Below are 12,485 nucleotides of genomic sequence, written 5' to 3'. Positions count from 1 at the left end.
GGGAAGCGGCTAGGCTTGCTCTGTTTAAAAAAATATCATCAGCACCTCTGAAGCTCTCTGAATGCCACATCTTATTTGCTTAATTCACATTTTAAATCACATTGTTCTCAATTACGTTCAGCAAGCCGCTGAGACTGACTTACTTGGATCATTCAGTTTGTGTGCAATACTGTGTGTGTGTATTTATAGAGAGGTTGAAGGGTTGACGTTGAATAATGTTATGTGTGAGAGGAGAGGACAAGTAAGAAGTAGTTTGTTTACTTTCTATTAGAATATCAAAGTGTGTTAGTGATCATTTTAACATGAATTACAGCGGTGCTGCTAAATGAGCCACGCTTATTATTTAGGTACATTATTCATTTGTTTCCACTGATCATGAACATTCAGTAAATGAGTTTTAATTACATACTTCATCATGCACCTAACTTAAGAATTGCATGCAGATAAAAAAACACACACTAGAAAGATGGCGCATGCTTTGTTTGGCCTGTCGTCTCTGTTTCTGGATGACAGCATGACAGACGCACACAGAGGGCCATGAATCACTCGCAGCCCTTCAAGTCAGCTGCAAAACGCATGAACTGGGAGCTGGAAGAATTTCAGTTGAGACCAGTTTATTTCCAGAATGATAAGGGACCGTAAACCCACATTCCTCACTTGCCCCATTTGTCAGTTAAATGATTGTTGTGGCAACACAAATCATTAATAACAATTGATTTATGGAAATCATTTGTCTTTGTTAAGTTGCAACTGCTGTATTGAGAATTATATTTACGCTATGGCCGGGCCTGTCGTCACCTATTACTGTCATGTTAAGAGTGTTTACATGAACACTCAACTGAACTGAAATCGCGCATATGTCAAGAATGATTCATTTACTAGCCTGAGCCCACAATCCATTACATCTCCGGTGAATTATTTTCACAACACAGCTGTACACACCAACAAGCTGACTTAGATTGTCAATTCGCTCTGAGGTTTTCCTTTACTTTCACGTACCATATGTGACGTGGGACTGACTCACACAACGACTGAACACACAATCTGGATAAAACCAGTCATGCACACTTGATTTCTGTACAATAAATACTTTAAATAAGCAAGTAAATACAGGCTCTGGGGCCCGGTTATCAAGGACCATAAATAAATAAAGCAATACGGAATACGATAATCAGAAAAATATTCCATTTCGAATTCCAAATATACTGTGTGTTGTTGATAAGGAATATATAAGATCATCAATAAATGATACAAGGAAAATAAAACGTTATGTAAATAAGAACTTGCTCCAGAGTTCTGGAGGTCTGACGTCAAACGCTCGTTCACACATTTACGTACTTCCTGTTTGCCCGAGCGATTATGAACTGACAAGCGTCCCCTTGAAGACATGTAGAAATATGAAAAGTTTCAACTCAAAAGTTCCCTCTGAGGCGCTTCTCCCTCACCGAGCTCAGCAGAAGGTCATATTAGCTGCAGCTTCTCTATTCCTCCCCTTCGATTGTAGACAGCTGTGTACTCCGGCTCCCCGGTGACCGGCAATCAGCCTCTCGCCGGCCATTTTTAGCAGCGTACTGAGTGTCAGCGCGGGGCTGTGCACCTCTGTAGCTGCTCCAGCTGGCGGCTGACTGGGCCACAGAGGTGAATCCATCGGTCTCGGAGTGCGCAGGTCAAATGTGTGAAAGGCATTACTGTCAAACAACAAATAATATGGCTTTAATGTGTATTCATGAACGTCATGTCAGAACCGATGACTATGCAATAATAACAGCCAGATCATTGGTGGTTTTAATCTTTTTTTGAACTTGATTAGTTTTTAATAATGTGGAATACCAAATTATAGGAAAAACATTAACATTTTGAGAAATGTAGAAACTTAAAAGTAAAAACAAATTAGAACAGCTTTAACAGCAGACATTGTTTTTCTTATTTCTGAAGTCATTTGGATACAAATGTGGAAAACTGTGAACATAATCTGTCAGCTGCTTTAAAAATAAAAAGGTGTACCCAAAAGATATAAGAAGAGAGAAACAACCTGCACAGGTGGTTATGTATTATATTTAGCACCATAACGTATTGAACAACAATATTTTAAATTAAAATGACACAGATTAAAGTGTTGCTAAAGCACAGTAGTCAAATCGACTGGACTGATGACTTGGCATATTTAAATCGTGACTCCAGCTGTGACCTACTGGTACGTACACAAGCTGAAGAGGAGGAGGTCACTTCTGTCTGTTATATTGATACAAAACACGGCCTGCATTTTGCTTCTGCTGAGCTGCCAGATTGTCAGACTTCAGGCTGCTGGCAAAAAGCCCACTACCTCCGCTGCATTTTTTTATTTATTTTTTGTATCAAAAGGGTGAATCTACTCTGAATTAAAAGGTGCAGAAAACTGTCAGTGCACTGCCCTCTATGTGGGGAAATCTGTAAGCATATTGCACTTCTGGCCACGCCCCCAATCTGTGGCGTCACATCAGGCGCTATTGTCATGGTGGACTGGGGCGTGGCCAGGAAGTGCAGCAGCAGGTTATTTCCCACGTGATCCAGAGTTGCTTTAAAGGATCAGTTTGACGCTTATTCTCTTTCTTTCTGTGGGGTAGATGAGAAGATTGATACCACTCTCAGCAGGAGAGTGGTATCAATATTCTCATGTCAGTATTTCCCAAAATGAACCCTTCCTTTTACTCAAACCCACAGCGGCTCATTACGTCATCATGGTTGTCGTGTGTGAAGTGCATAACTAAACTGTTTCTGTCTTTTTTCTCTGTGTCCTTGAATGCAGCGCTCCAAAATAGCAGTTTATGAGAAAATGTGGTCATACATGAAATCAGCTGAACCCTCAGTATTTGCCAAAACAACACCAGACGGGGTTGCCAGAGTACGAAAGTCGAAGGGCAAGTTCGCCTTTCTACTCGAATCCACAATGAACGAGTACATAGAGCAGCGGAAACCATGTGACACCATGAAAGTGGGCGGCAACCTCGACTCTAAGGGCTATGGTGTGGCCACACCTAAAGGCTCTGCATTAGGGTGGGTGGGATAATATAACAATATCTTCCATGTTGTTATAGTATTCCACCTACCCTGATGTCTCTTTTTTGCCATTCTCTTCTTCCTCACTCCTTAATTCTTCTTTTTTTCTCCAAGTGCATCAATGAGTGAACAGTATTATGAGTTTAATCAACACGTTCAGACATTTTCTGTTCTGTCCTATCTATCTGGTTTGTGTCTCTGTTTCTTCTTCCTCTTAAGGTTAATGGTATATTAGTCACTGTCACTGAATCCATCTGAATGTCGATGTGTCACCTTTCCCAATCTTTGTTCGTTTTGCCCTTCCACCTCTCCTCCCTCTCCTGGTTTCCGTGGTGCCCTTTTGCATTGTTTTTTTTGCTAGTTACAATGCTGGTCTGTCAGTTGTGATGAATGTTAAGCTGCATGCTGGATGTTCTTATTTCTAATTCAACAATGACAGAATGTCCCCATCCCGCACACTTCAGTTACAAGCAATGTAACCCTCCATGCCACCTCTCTAATATTTAACATTTCCTTTGCTGTAACAATGCTTCTTACCCTTCTACACCAGTGAAATTCTTTACCAATTTGTCCCTTCCGTGCTCCCCTTATGAACCATTGATATTTATCACAATTTTTTACTAATATTCTATATTAGATTTCTCACGGACCTGTTCATTTTCTTACAAGCTATGTTTTATCGTTTCAAGAAATGCTGTTAACCTGGCAGTGTTAAAACTGAATGAGCAAGGCCTCTTGGACAAATTGAAAAACAAATGGTGGTACGACAAGGGAGAGTGCGGCAGCGGGGGAGGTGACTCTAAGGTCAGCCTCAATGTCACCAAAGTCGGGTATCCTAGAACAGAGTAATCGGCAAGGCTGGCGTCACACTGACTGTAGTCTTTAGGCCCAAATATTTGATAATAAGTTACAGATGAATAAGTTTGATTTTATCTTTTGTGCAACTGTGATCAACTGGGAACCCTTTACTTGGCTAATGGAGTAGGAAAAAGCAAAAATAGTGTGAGAAGTGCAGAAGTAGGACAGCGGAAGATCAGATTATGAAGCGCTTAATATCGTCTTTGTGACAGAGTAGTTCTTTTCTATATTTTTGACCTGTAGTTATACAAGACAGAAATCATCTTTCCCTCTGCTTTTTATGTCTACAGGTCAACATGGCAGCTTTTATATCGTCATATGTGGCAAACTAATGCCAGACAACTAAGTTCCACAGTTTATATCTCCAAATGGAACAATGTACAGTATGACCTATCCACTCTGCCGCCTGGGTGTTAGGGCAGGCACGGGGAACAGCGTTGTCTTGAGGGGACTAAGCATCGCAGGCAAACGTGAGAATTCTAATGACAGACTGACAACTAACGGTCCAAACTTTTTTTGTCCAACATCCTTTCATCGAAATCCAGCGTAAGAAACCTTTGGTTGGTCTTTGGTCCAAGGCCAGTCAAAGTCTATCCATGGCCACCCTGACCTGGTAAACCCTGCAGTAATAGAGTGTAAGATATGACCAGGGGCTCCATTTGTACAAGAGGATTTGAATTGAATCTCACTTTTGTGAAAAAAAAAAATATATTGTTTTCATAGTGAGCATAAAACTGATGTACAAATAAGTGTGCAAAGATGCAATCAGACCTTAAAGTGAGACCATGCAGCTTTAGACGCAGCAGCCACTGTGGCCACAAGTGGCAATTACAGGACAATGGTGCATCGTCATTTTCTGGTGTGTTTTACTTTTGGTTTTAATTTTGTAATTAAAAACATTAAAAAAAATCTGTCGCAATACCTATAATTTTAAGTTTGTCACCATTAGCTCCTGGTCATAGCGAGGCTGCAGCTGAGCTCTACTACTGAAGCAGGGCTCAGATGTATTGCTTTAAATTTGTAAGAAGAAGAAGAGTTTTAAAAGTCACATAGTCTCACTTTAAAATGTTGTTTTGAAACAAACAAGTGGCGTTACAATATAGAAAAGCTTAACTTAATATTGTCGTACAGCTTGTCTTACTTTTTCATTCTGTGTGCACATAATCTATCTTTATTTACAACTGTGCACATCAGGCTCAGCTCCTGCAGAACAGTTGGGACCTTTTTTTCCGATGAGAATTTCTTCAATCAAATCTGTTGTACAACCCTTTCTATAAATGAGGCCCCTGATCTCTTTGTTTCAGGGCACAGTAATCGCCCTCAGCGGTGGATCCATCTCTGCCTCTGCTCTTCAGCTTGTGTCATGACCACAGTACACTTGGCATATTGCGAGAAAAGAGACGGGGCAAACTTTGCTGTTATTGACTCTAGTCATCCATTCCTGAGTGAGCAGGACATGGATACTACCGGTGGGATAACGCAAAGAAGCCGTCTCCGCTCACTGGCAATTTGCCTCGATCCGTTGGTTGGAGAGAGAGTAGACGATCAGTGTGACAGGAAATCTGACTGCCACATTTCTTTCTCCTTATTTCACTTTCAGAAATGCAGGTATGGGTAATTACACAATGAGATAGAAATATATTGTATGTAACTACCACTGAGAAACTATGACATGCACAGCGTAACATTAAATCAATGTTATGTTGTCATTTGGCTGCTGAAATCAAATTCAAGCATTTTATGTTTACAAGAAATCAACGGAGATATTTTAAACCAAACACAACTCCAGACAGAACGTTACGTCACACGTCTACGACCGTTTCATGAATCAAAGCTGGACGATGTAAAACAAATCTGTTTCTGTTCATATGTGTGATGTTTATTTAATTTCACGTCATACAGTATGTGATTTATGTTCTAATTTGGCCATATAAGTCGGTATTGTGCATGTTTGTTTTTTTTCATATGGTTTATTTTTTTGTGGTCATGAGTTTTTTTTAGATGCTGTTTTCTTGTTTTGCAGACAGACTCATACAGGAAGTTTTGAGATGACTTAAATAAGATGGAGCGAAGGTTAAGTCGACACTTACAGGGGGTGGACACAATAACAGAAACACCTGTATAATGTATCAAATTACAACACGACAATAAAGACGATCTTTATGAAGCCTACAGGTCTCGTAAGACGCGAGGTAAGACTGCAACAACACAAACTACGACCCCAAAAGATTACTATGAAGGTGAATCAATACCGCTTCACCAAAAACTGAGCATTATTATTTAATTAAACTTTACAAATGTAATATTTATAGCACCAGCTGTTGCAATGCATTGCAATAGATTGCACAGGTGTCCTCTATATTATGTCCACCTCCTGTTCTTAATCAGGGATTCATAGATTGTGATTTAGAGGCTTACGACAACCAGCCTGAGAAAAACAACTATCAGACATCTCTTTTAAAGGTCCTATGCTGTGGAAATCATATTTCCTATAGTCATATAAGTTGCAGGTTTTTTAAATTACCCATTTTTATTCAGTAAGTATGATTAAAAAAATGTAAATCGCCCTCTGAGGAGCTTCTGACCTCGAGAGAATCAAGGCACTTAGAAGATTATGTTAAATACTCTCAGATTTGAATGAAATCTGATTGGTCAACCGGATGCATAATTTAAGAGCCTTTGCATAATCAGACCGTCACCAGAGATAATGCAGAAGTGAGAGAAGACAGAGGCTGAGGGGGCTGGTTTGAACTGCTGTATGCTGGTGCATACACGTGTGTGTGTGTATATATTATATATATGTGTGTGTGTGTGTGTCCTTATGTCTTGAACATGAGCTCCCTAATGACCTTAGTACCTAGTACTTATATATTTCCCTCTATATTCTGCCATCAAGGTTACATTTTTAAGGTTAGGTACGCAGAAGGAGACTTTGAATTAGTTACAAGTAAACAGATTACTGACTGTGAAGTTTAGAAAAGGGTTGAAAACAAAGAGGAGGATGTTCTCTTGGCAGATCCACAGACATACTACAGTATATCCTGTAGAGTATGTGACTTACTATCCAGTATATCGTTGATTTGATTTGCTCAGTGGGCCTGAACTGTGGTCCTTAAGAGTTCACTTTCAGCATTAGTGCAACTCAAAGTCAGCTTGTTTTAACATGTTTCTGTTTTGAAATGGTGCTGTAGAAACTAATTCAGAAGGGGAACGGATGTTTTTAATTCCCTGTTTCTACCGTTGTGTGTTTTTAACAAGCGGCCTTTCTCACCTCTGAAGTCTCTTTGACTTCTCTTTAAGTTCTCCAGCAGAGATGAGGACAGTTATTTAGCCTTGTACTCGTTTAGATGTTAAATCTTTTAACTAATTGTAATTTATAGTATTGTCATCCACATACTTTGATCAAATTTCCAGCGGATAGCCAAATGTCAGACATCTCCTCCCAACAACTGCTATAATTTGTTTCTATGCATAATGTACGGAGGGCATTCTGTTTTATTCAGGTTTCTCAGATTAGGAAAGAAACAGGGAAATATTCAGCAATGTAAAGTGAACCTGGACAGTGCTCATCCGTGTATTATTTAGAAGTCCATGGTCACCACCTGGTGGTGTATCTGAGACCTTTATCTGATTACCAGCAGCTTCAGAGAATCTCAATGTATAATTTATAATAACAAGAAAAGGCAAGTCAGTAGAGTAAATCACCCTACCCACAATGCTGTGGGACAGGGTGGACAGTATCCGATCACAACCAGTCATAAGCTTTAACCAGCGGTAGTTATTTTTATGCGACTAAAAGTTATTAAACTGAGGAGTATGAATGTAAATGTACACAGACTCAACAGCTGAGGCCAAAGCTTTGTTCTATGTTCAGGCAGGTCACAGAGAGACAAGAACAAGATAGAAGTCCGTAGATGCTCATCAATAATTAGCTTTAATTAAAAGTTATTTTGTGATATTTACGGTACCTTTAAACAGAATTATTAGGAACAACTGTTGACTTTTAGCTGTTGCTTTCAAATGGAAGTAAACCCCCCCACTTGAAAGCTTTTTTTTTGTCTGCAATTCATCCTCATAGTGACTCCAAAAGGCATCATAACAACACCGAGAGAAAGCATCCAAAATGTGTCGTTGTCCAAATAATAGAACTACAGATTGCTGTGTGTAGGATCATGACTGCATTGAGCTGGATTCATAAAGCGTAACAACCATTAAGTTCCAAGTTGATGCTCAAATCTCTCCCTCCTCTCAGCCCATCCGCCAAGAAGAGTCAAAAAATTAAAAAAAGCAGACACTGCAGCAGTGACGAGGCTGCATCTGACGAATTATAGTCAGATGTTGCATTTTAATTCATGGATCTGAGTTTCCATCATTACTTTGCCTTCCAAAGAGCTCTGACTGGAGAACAGGACTGCAGATCATCCACCGAACATCATGCCTGACTTGTTGATGTTTAGGTTTTTCCTTTTTTCTTTTGTATAAATAATCAGAAAACATCATTTGTATTATTTTTGACACTCTAAAGAACACAGTGGTGAATACAATATATTTGATGCTGTTGGATTACAAACACTGATCCTACTTCTGAAAGGAAATAAGCATGGAAATCTATCAGTCAAGGAATTTGAACCTAATGTCTTGCAAAAACAAAAGGAACCCAAACTATGACTCCCCTCATCAGGGATTCGGCTCAGAGACTCTTAAAACCAAACTTTCTTGACCTCATTTGGCTCGTAACGATTCAAAAAGCACCCGTAGCTTTGTTTCTGTGTGTGTGTGGGGGGGGTTCTGTGAGACATTAGCCGATAGCTTCTAAATGAAATTGAAAGGATTTTTGAAATGAAATGAATTAGTCTGTTACTCAAGAAAGGGTTCCTGTTAGATCCACCTTGCTAAACATCAAAAAGGACGCCCATAGCAACAAAAATGACTGCCTCTGTTTTCTTTCTTTCTCTGAAAGCTCTGCAGCAGCTGCTTTATATTGCATATTTTAAATCTTTTCTCCTCTTGTGATCAGTGTGTGCCGATTACTCAAAGCGATATAAGTGGGGTCTGGCATGCTAGGGTAGTCATGGATTATGAAAGGTCATATATTTACAAACATATATATATATATCTATATTTATACTGTAGTGTTGCTTGCTATCTGTGATGTGTTGGCCAGGACCCTACTCTATCGCTTTGTACAGTATAAAGTAGTTTAAAAAGTTTAATAACATAAAATAACATAATAAAATGTTATTTATGTTATTTCCCACGTGAAGAACTCCTGTAAACCTTGCAGTATTGAAACTCAGTGAACAAGGCATCTTAGACAAGCTGAAAAACAAATGGTGGTACGATAAGGGTGAATGTGGAACCAAGGACTCTGGAAGTAAGGTCAGTCGCTGCAGGTCTTTTTATACTGATTGAAAAGTGCATTTTGACCTAAATGTTCATATGCAAACATCTAAAGCATATTTAATTTCCCCAGACATGTTGATCAGGACATTAAATATCTGAACACTTGCAGAATAGCATGTGGAAAACATTAAAAACTAGATTTACTTCACACATACTCTTAATTTATTTACACTCCGATCATAATTCATGACACTAACATGACTTCATTACTACTGTATGTAGACAAATACAGATTTGTAAAATTGCAGCATGATCACACACTATTTTTATTCATACCATGAAATTTTAAAAAGTTGAATCATAGAATTGAAACCATTATACTGCTATTTTTTCATCCAAACCTTTATTGGAATTTAGTTTATTGTTGATGTTGTTCATTTGTATGCAAACAGAGTATATTAACTCCAATATGACTCTATGAACATGTTTTATTCTTGTTCTGACTTAAGTCCAAACTGACCTTTAAATACCATCTGAGCACAAAGTGGTCAGGTAGTATTTAAAAGTCACGTCTACATGGAGTGTCAGAGTAATTAATGTAAAGATGTCTATAAGTCACTGACTTTTTTTTTAGATATGACATTTTCAATTGACTGCCTTTAGAACTACCAAATGCCCCCAATGGTTGGCATGCAAATGGTAAAACTCACATAAATTAATTTCAATATCACTGTTTGGCTTTTAATAGCAGCAAAATGGTCCAGTTCACCCTCCACAGCTTGCCTCTTTGATTGTACAAATGCAGTGTGTTGAAGTTAAGCAGCTATGATAGTGAATCGAGGTTTTAATCTGTAGACCTGTACGACCACGACCGCCTTCCTCTAGACATGGTCTCGTAAAGAGACCATAAAGCAGGATAGATAGCAACTCTGTCTACATTCACCTTCCCAGCTCTTAAGGGTAGAAATAACTTGAGAGGAGGAATTAAGACACATTTAAGTCGTTCTTATTTATCTGCCTTATAGGCTGAATTAGGGATCTATATATCTCAAGAGGGTATTTGTAGACGCAATCAGCAGCCTCCTCTGAGTAACTGTGTAGTCGTAGTGTAGCAGGATGTACATTGTGTTGGTCTGGGTGTACATGTTGTTTGATGTCAGCCTCAGAGTGCCATTTAAAAGAGTCTTAACGGTGGTCTTTACCTCCCCCAGGACAAGACAAGTGCACTAAGCCTGAGCAATGTGGCAGGAGTCTTCTATATTCTGGTCGGAGGGCTTGGCCTGGCTATGACCGTGGCTTTGATAGAGTTCTGCTATAAGTCACGGCAAGAAACCAAAAGACTGAAGCTGGCAAAAAATGCCCAAAACTTTAAGCCAGCCCCTCCGGCAAACACCCAGAATTTTGCCACGTATCGTGAAGGCTACAACGTGTACGGGACAGAGAGCGTTAAGATCTAAAGGGTACGTCCTTTACTGTTGCTTCCATGTCTGTGTCTGTTTAAACATTGGGTATCTTAGTAGTAGTATCGAGTGGAATACACTAATCTTTTATCATGGACTTAAAGGAACAGTGTGTACGATATAGTGACCTCTAGTGGTGAGTTGCAGATTGCAGCAAACTAAATAACCCTTCGCTCACTCCTCCCTTTCCACGCGTGTCGGCGAACAACAGTGTTAAGTTTAGCTGTTTGTTTACATGTTCATTGAACAGATTTATTATTCTAAGTATTGGCCTTTTACTCTAACTAGAGTATGCTTCACTTCGCCTGGTTCACTTCACTGTCTGCACCGCTGACTTAACTCTGTGTGAGTGTGTGTGTGCAGTTGAAGGAGCTCAGCGCCGACAGAGAGAGCAGAGGAGATGTGCGTTGCGGCATGATAATAAATGACACCAAAACATTAAAAAGTAAAGATATAAAACCACCAGTAACGTCAGGGCTTATCAATACTCTGGTTTTTAATATATATATATATATATATATTCCTTTTCTGCCAATAAATCCCCCAAAATGTTACACACTGTTCACTAAATATGTATACTTTACATATACATTTTAAGTTAAATTCTAGTTTAAAACACGAGTTGTTCTGACTTTAGTGTGTTAATATGAAATGATGAGTTGAAGGAGGTCACTCAACATGAGCAGACTTCCCAGCATGCCTTTGTGTCCTCATCCTTTGCACATCTCTTTTTTTTTTGTTGCAGAGGTGAAACATGTTGATTCCTACCGGTGCGTCTGGATTGAAACAGCCACTCTGTGTGACCCCGACACCTCGAGGCTGGCAGCATGGAGGCAGCAGCCGTCTTTGTCATCAGCTTGGACACAAGCCTACGAGTCAACAAGTGCTCATTGGGGTTGTGAGGCCCATCACACTAACGGAGGGCAACGTTGCAACAGGACTTTTTCTTCTGGAAGCATAAGACTTGCCTCTTGTAGTGCCTTATGGAGCATTTCGGCGTCATGGCAATGCAATCTAAATTGAATTCACTTGAAAAAAACCAACATATAAACAAAATAAATCGGTGGAACTATAGGGCAAAAACAGTGCTTCAAATGACAATTAGATGAACTGTTGTAATTTCAGTGGTTTTCTATGTTGAAGAAGAAGAAAAAAGCCATGATTTGCAATGAAAACATCCTGCAGTACTTATTAAGTCATTTGAATACTTTACAGGCATATTTCTGTGGTGAAATCTTAAGTTGGATGAATGTTATATTTAGTGAAGTAAAGTCATTTTTCTTGTTTTACTATAAGACTATTTTTAGTTTCATAATATTTAGGACAAGCATCAATCAATACGGTAAAGCATCAATTAAAGTGACAACATTGTACCCCTGTTTTAACTCAGACAACGTCGATAATATGAAACTACAGTCATCTGAAACTGCTTAGGTGGTGTTTTTTTTCTAAGCCTGTTGGACATTATATACAACTGACTGTATTCACGTAGACGCTTCTTTTAAATCAACCGTGTGAGACTGCATTTGTTTCAACTGCCACTATTTGGAAACAAGACCATTTTGTATTGAAATGAGGTCCGCTTTTAATCACTTAGTGCCATATTTGTTGAAATCAAACGCATTATAAATCCTTTAGAGACTATGAGAGTGACCCCCCTTTTTATGTGACAGCATATTCAAATGGTTTAACTGAGCTTATGGTTTACACTTTGTACACACTTAGAAGCCGTTCTCATGTAAATGCAGTATCTGCAGCTGTGAATCTCAACATTTTTTGGTAAATGAT

General features: G+C 39.1%; 1 protein-coding gene across 1 annotated transcript in view; it reads left to right on the top strand.

Annotated features, from left to right (window-relative positions):
* Nucleotides 1–11,521, top strand: part of LOC306705435 (glutamate receptor 3) — a gene marked incomplete at its 5' end in the record, with an annotated part of 62,237 nt that extends 50,716 nt beyond the window's left edge. Inside the window, 4 exons of the mRNA XM_079172193.1 lie at nt 2,786–3,033; nt 3,726–3,840; nt 10,449–10,697; nt 11,443–11,521. Coding sequence (XP_079028319.1) covers nt 2,786–3,033; nt 3,726–3,840; nt 10,449–10,694 — 609 coding nt within the window. The 3' untranslated portion in view covers nt 10,695–10,697; nt 11,443–11,521. The remainder of the gene's footprint in view (nt 1–2,785; nt 3,034–3,725; nt 3,841–10,448; nt 10,698–11,442) is intronic.
* Between the last annotated feature and the right edge of the window lie 964 nt (nt 11,522–12,485).

The sequence above is a fragment of the Pholis gunnellus genome (genome assembly GCF_910591455.1).
Source record: "Pholis gunnellus genome assembly, chromosome: 13".
Classification (NCBI taxonomy): domain Eukaryota; kingdom Metazoa; phylum Chordata; class Actinopteri; order Perciformes; family Pholidae; genus Pholis; species Pholis gunnellus.
Note: the sequence above shows the minus strand (reverse complement) of the source record. Positions and strands in the feature narration are given on the sequence as shown.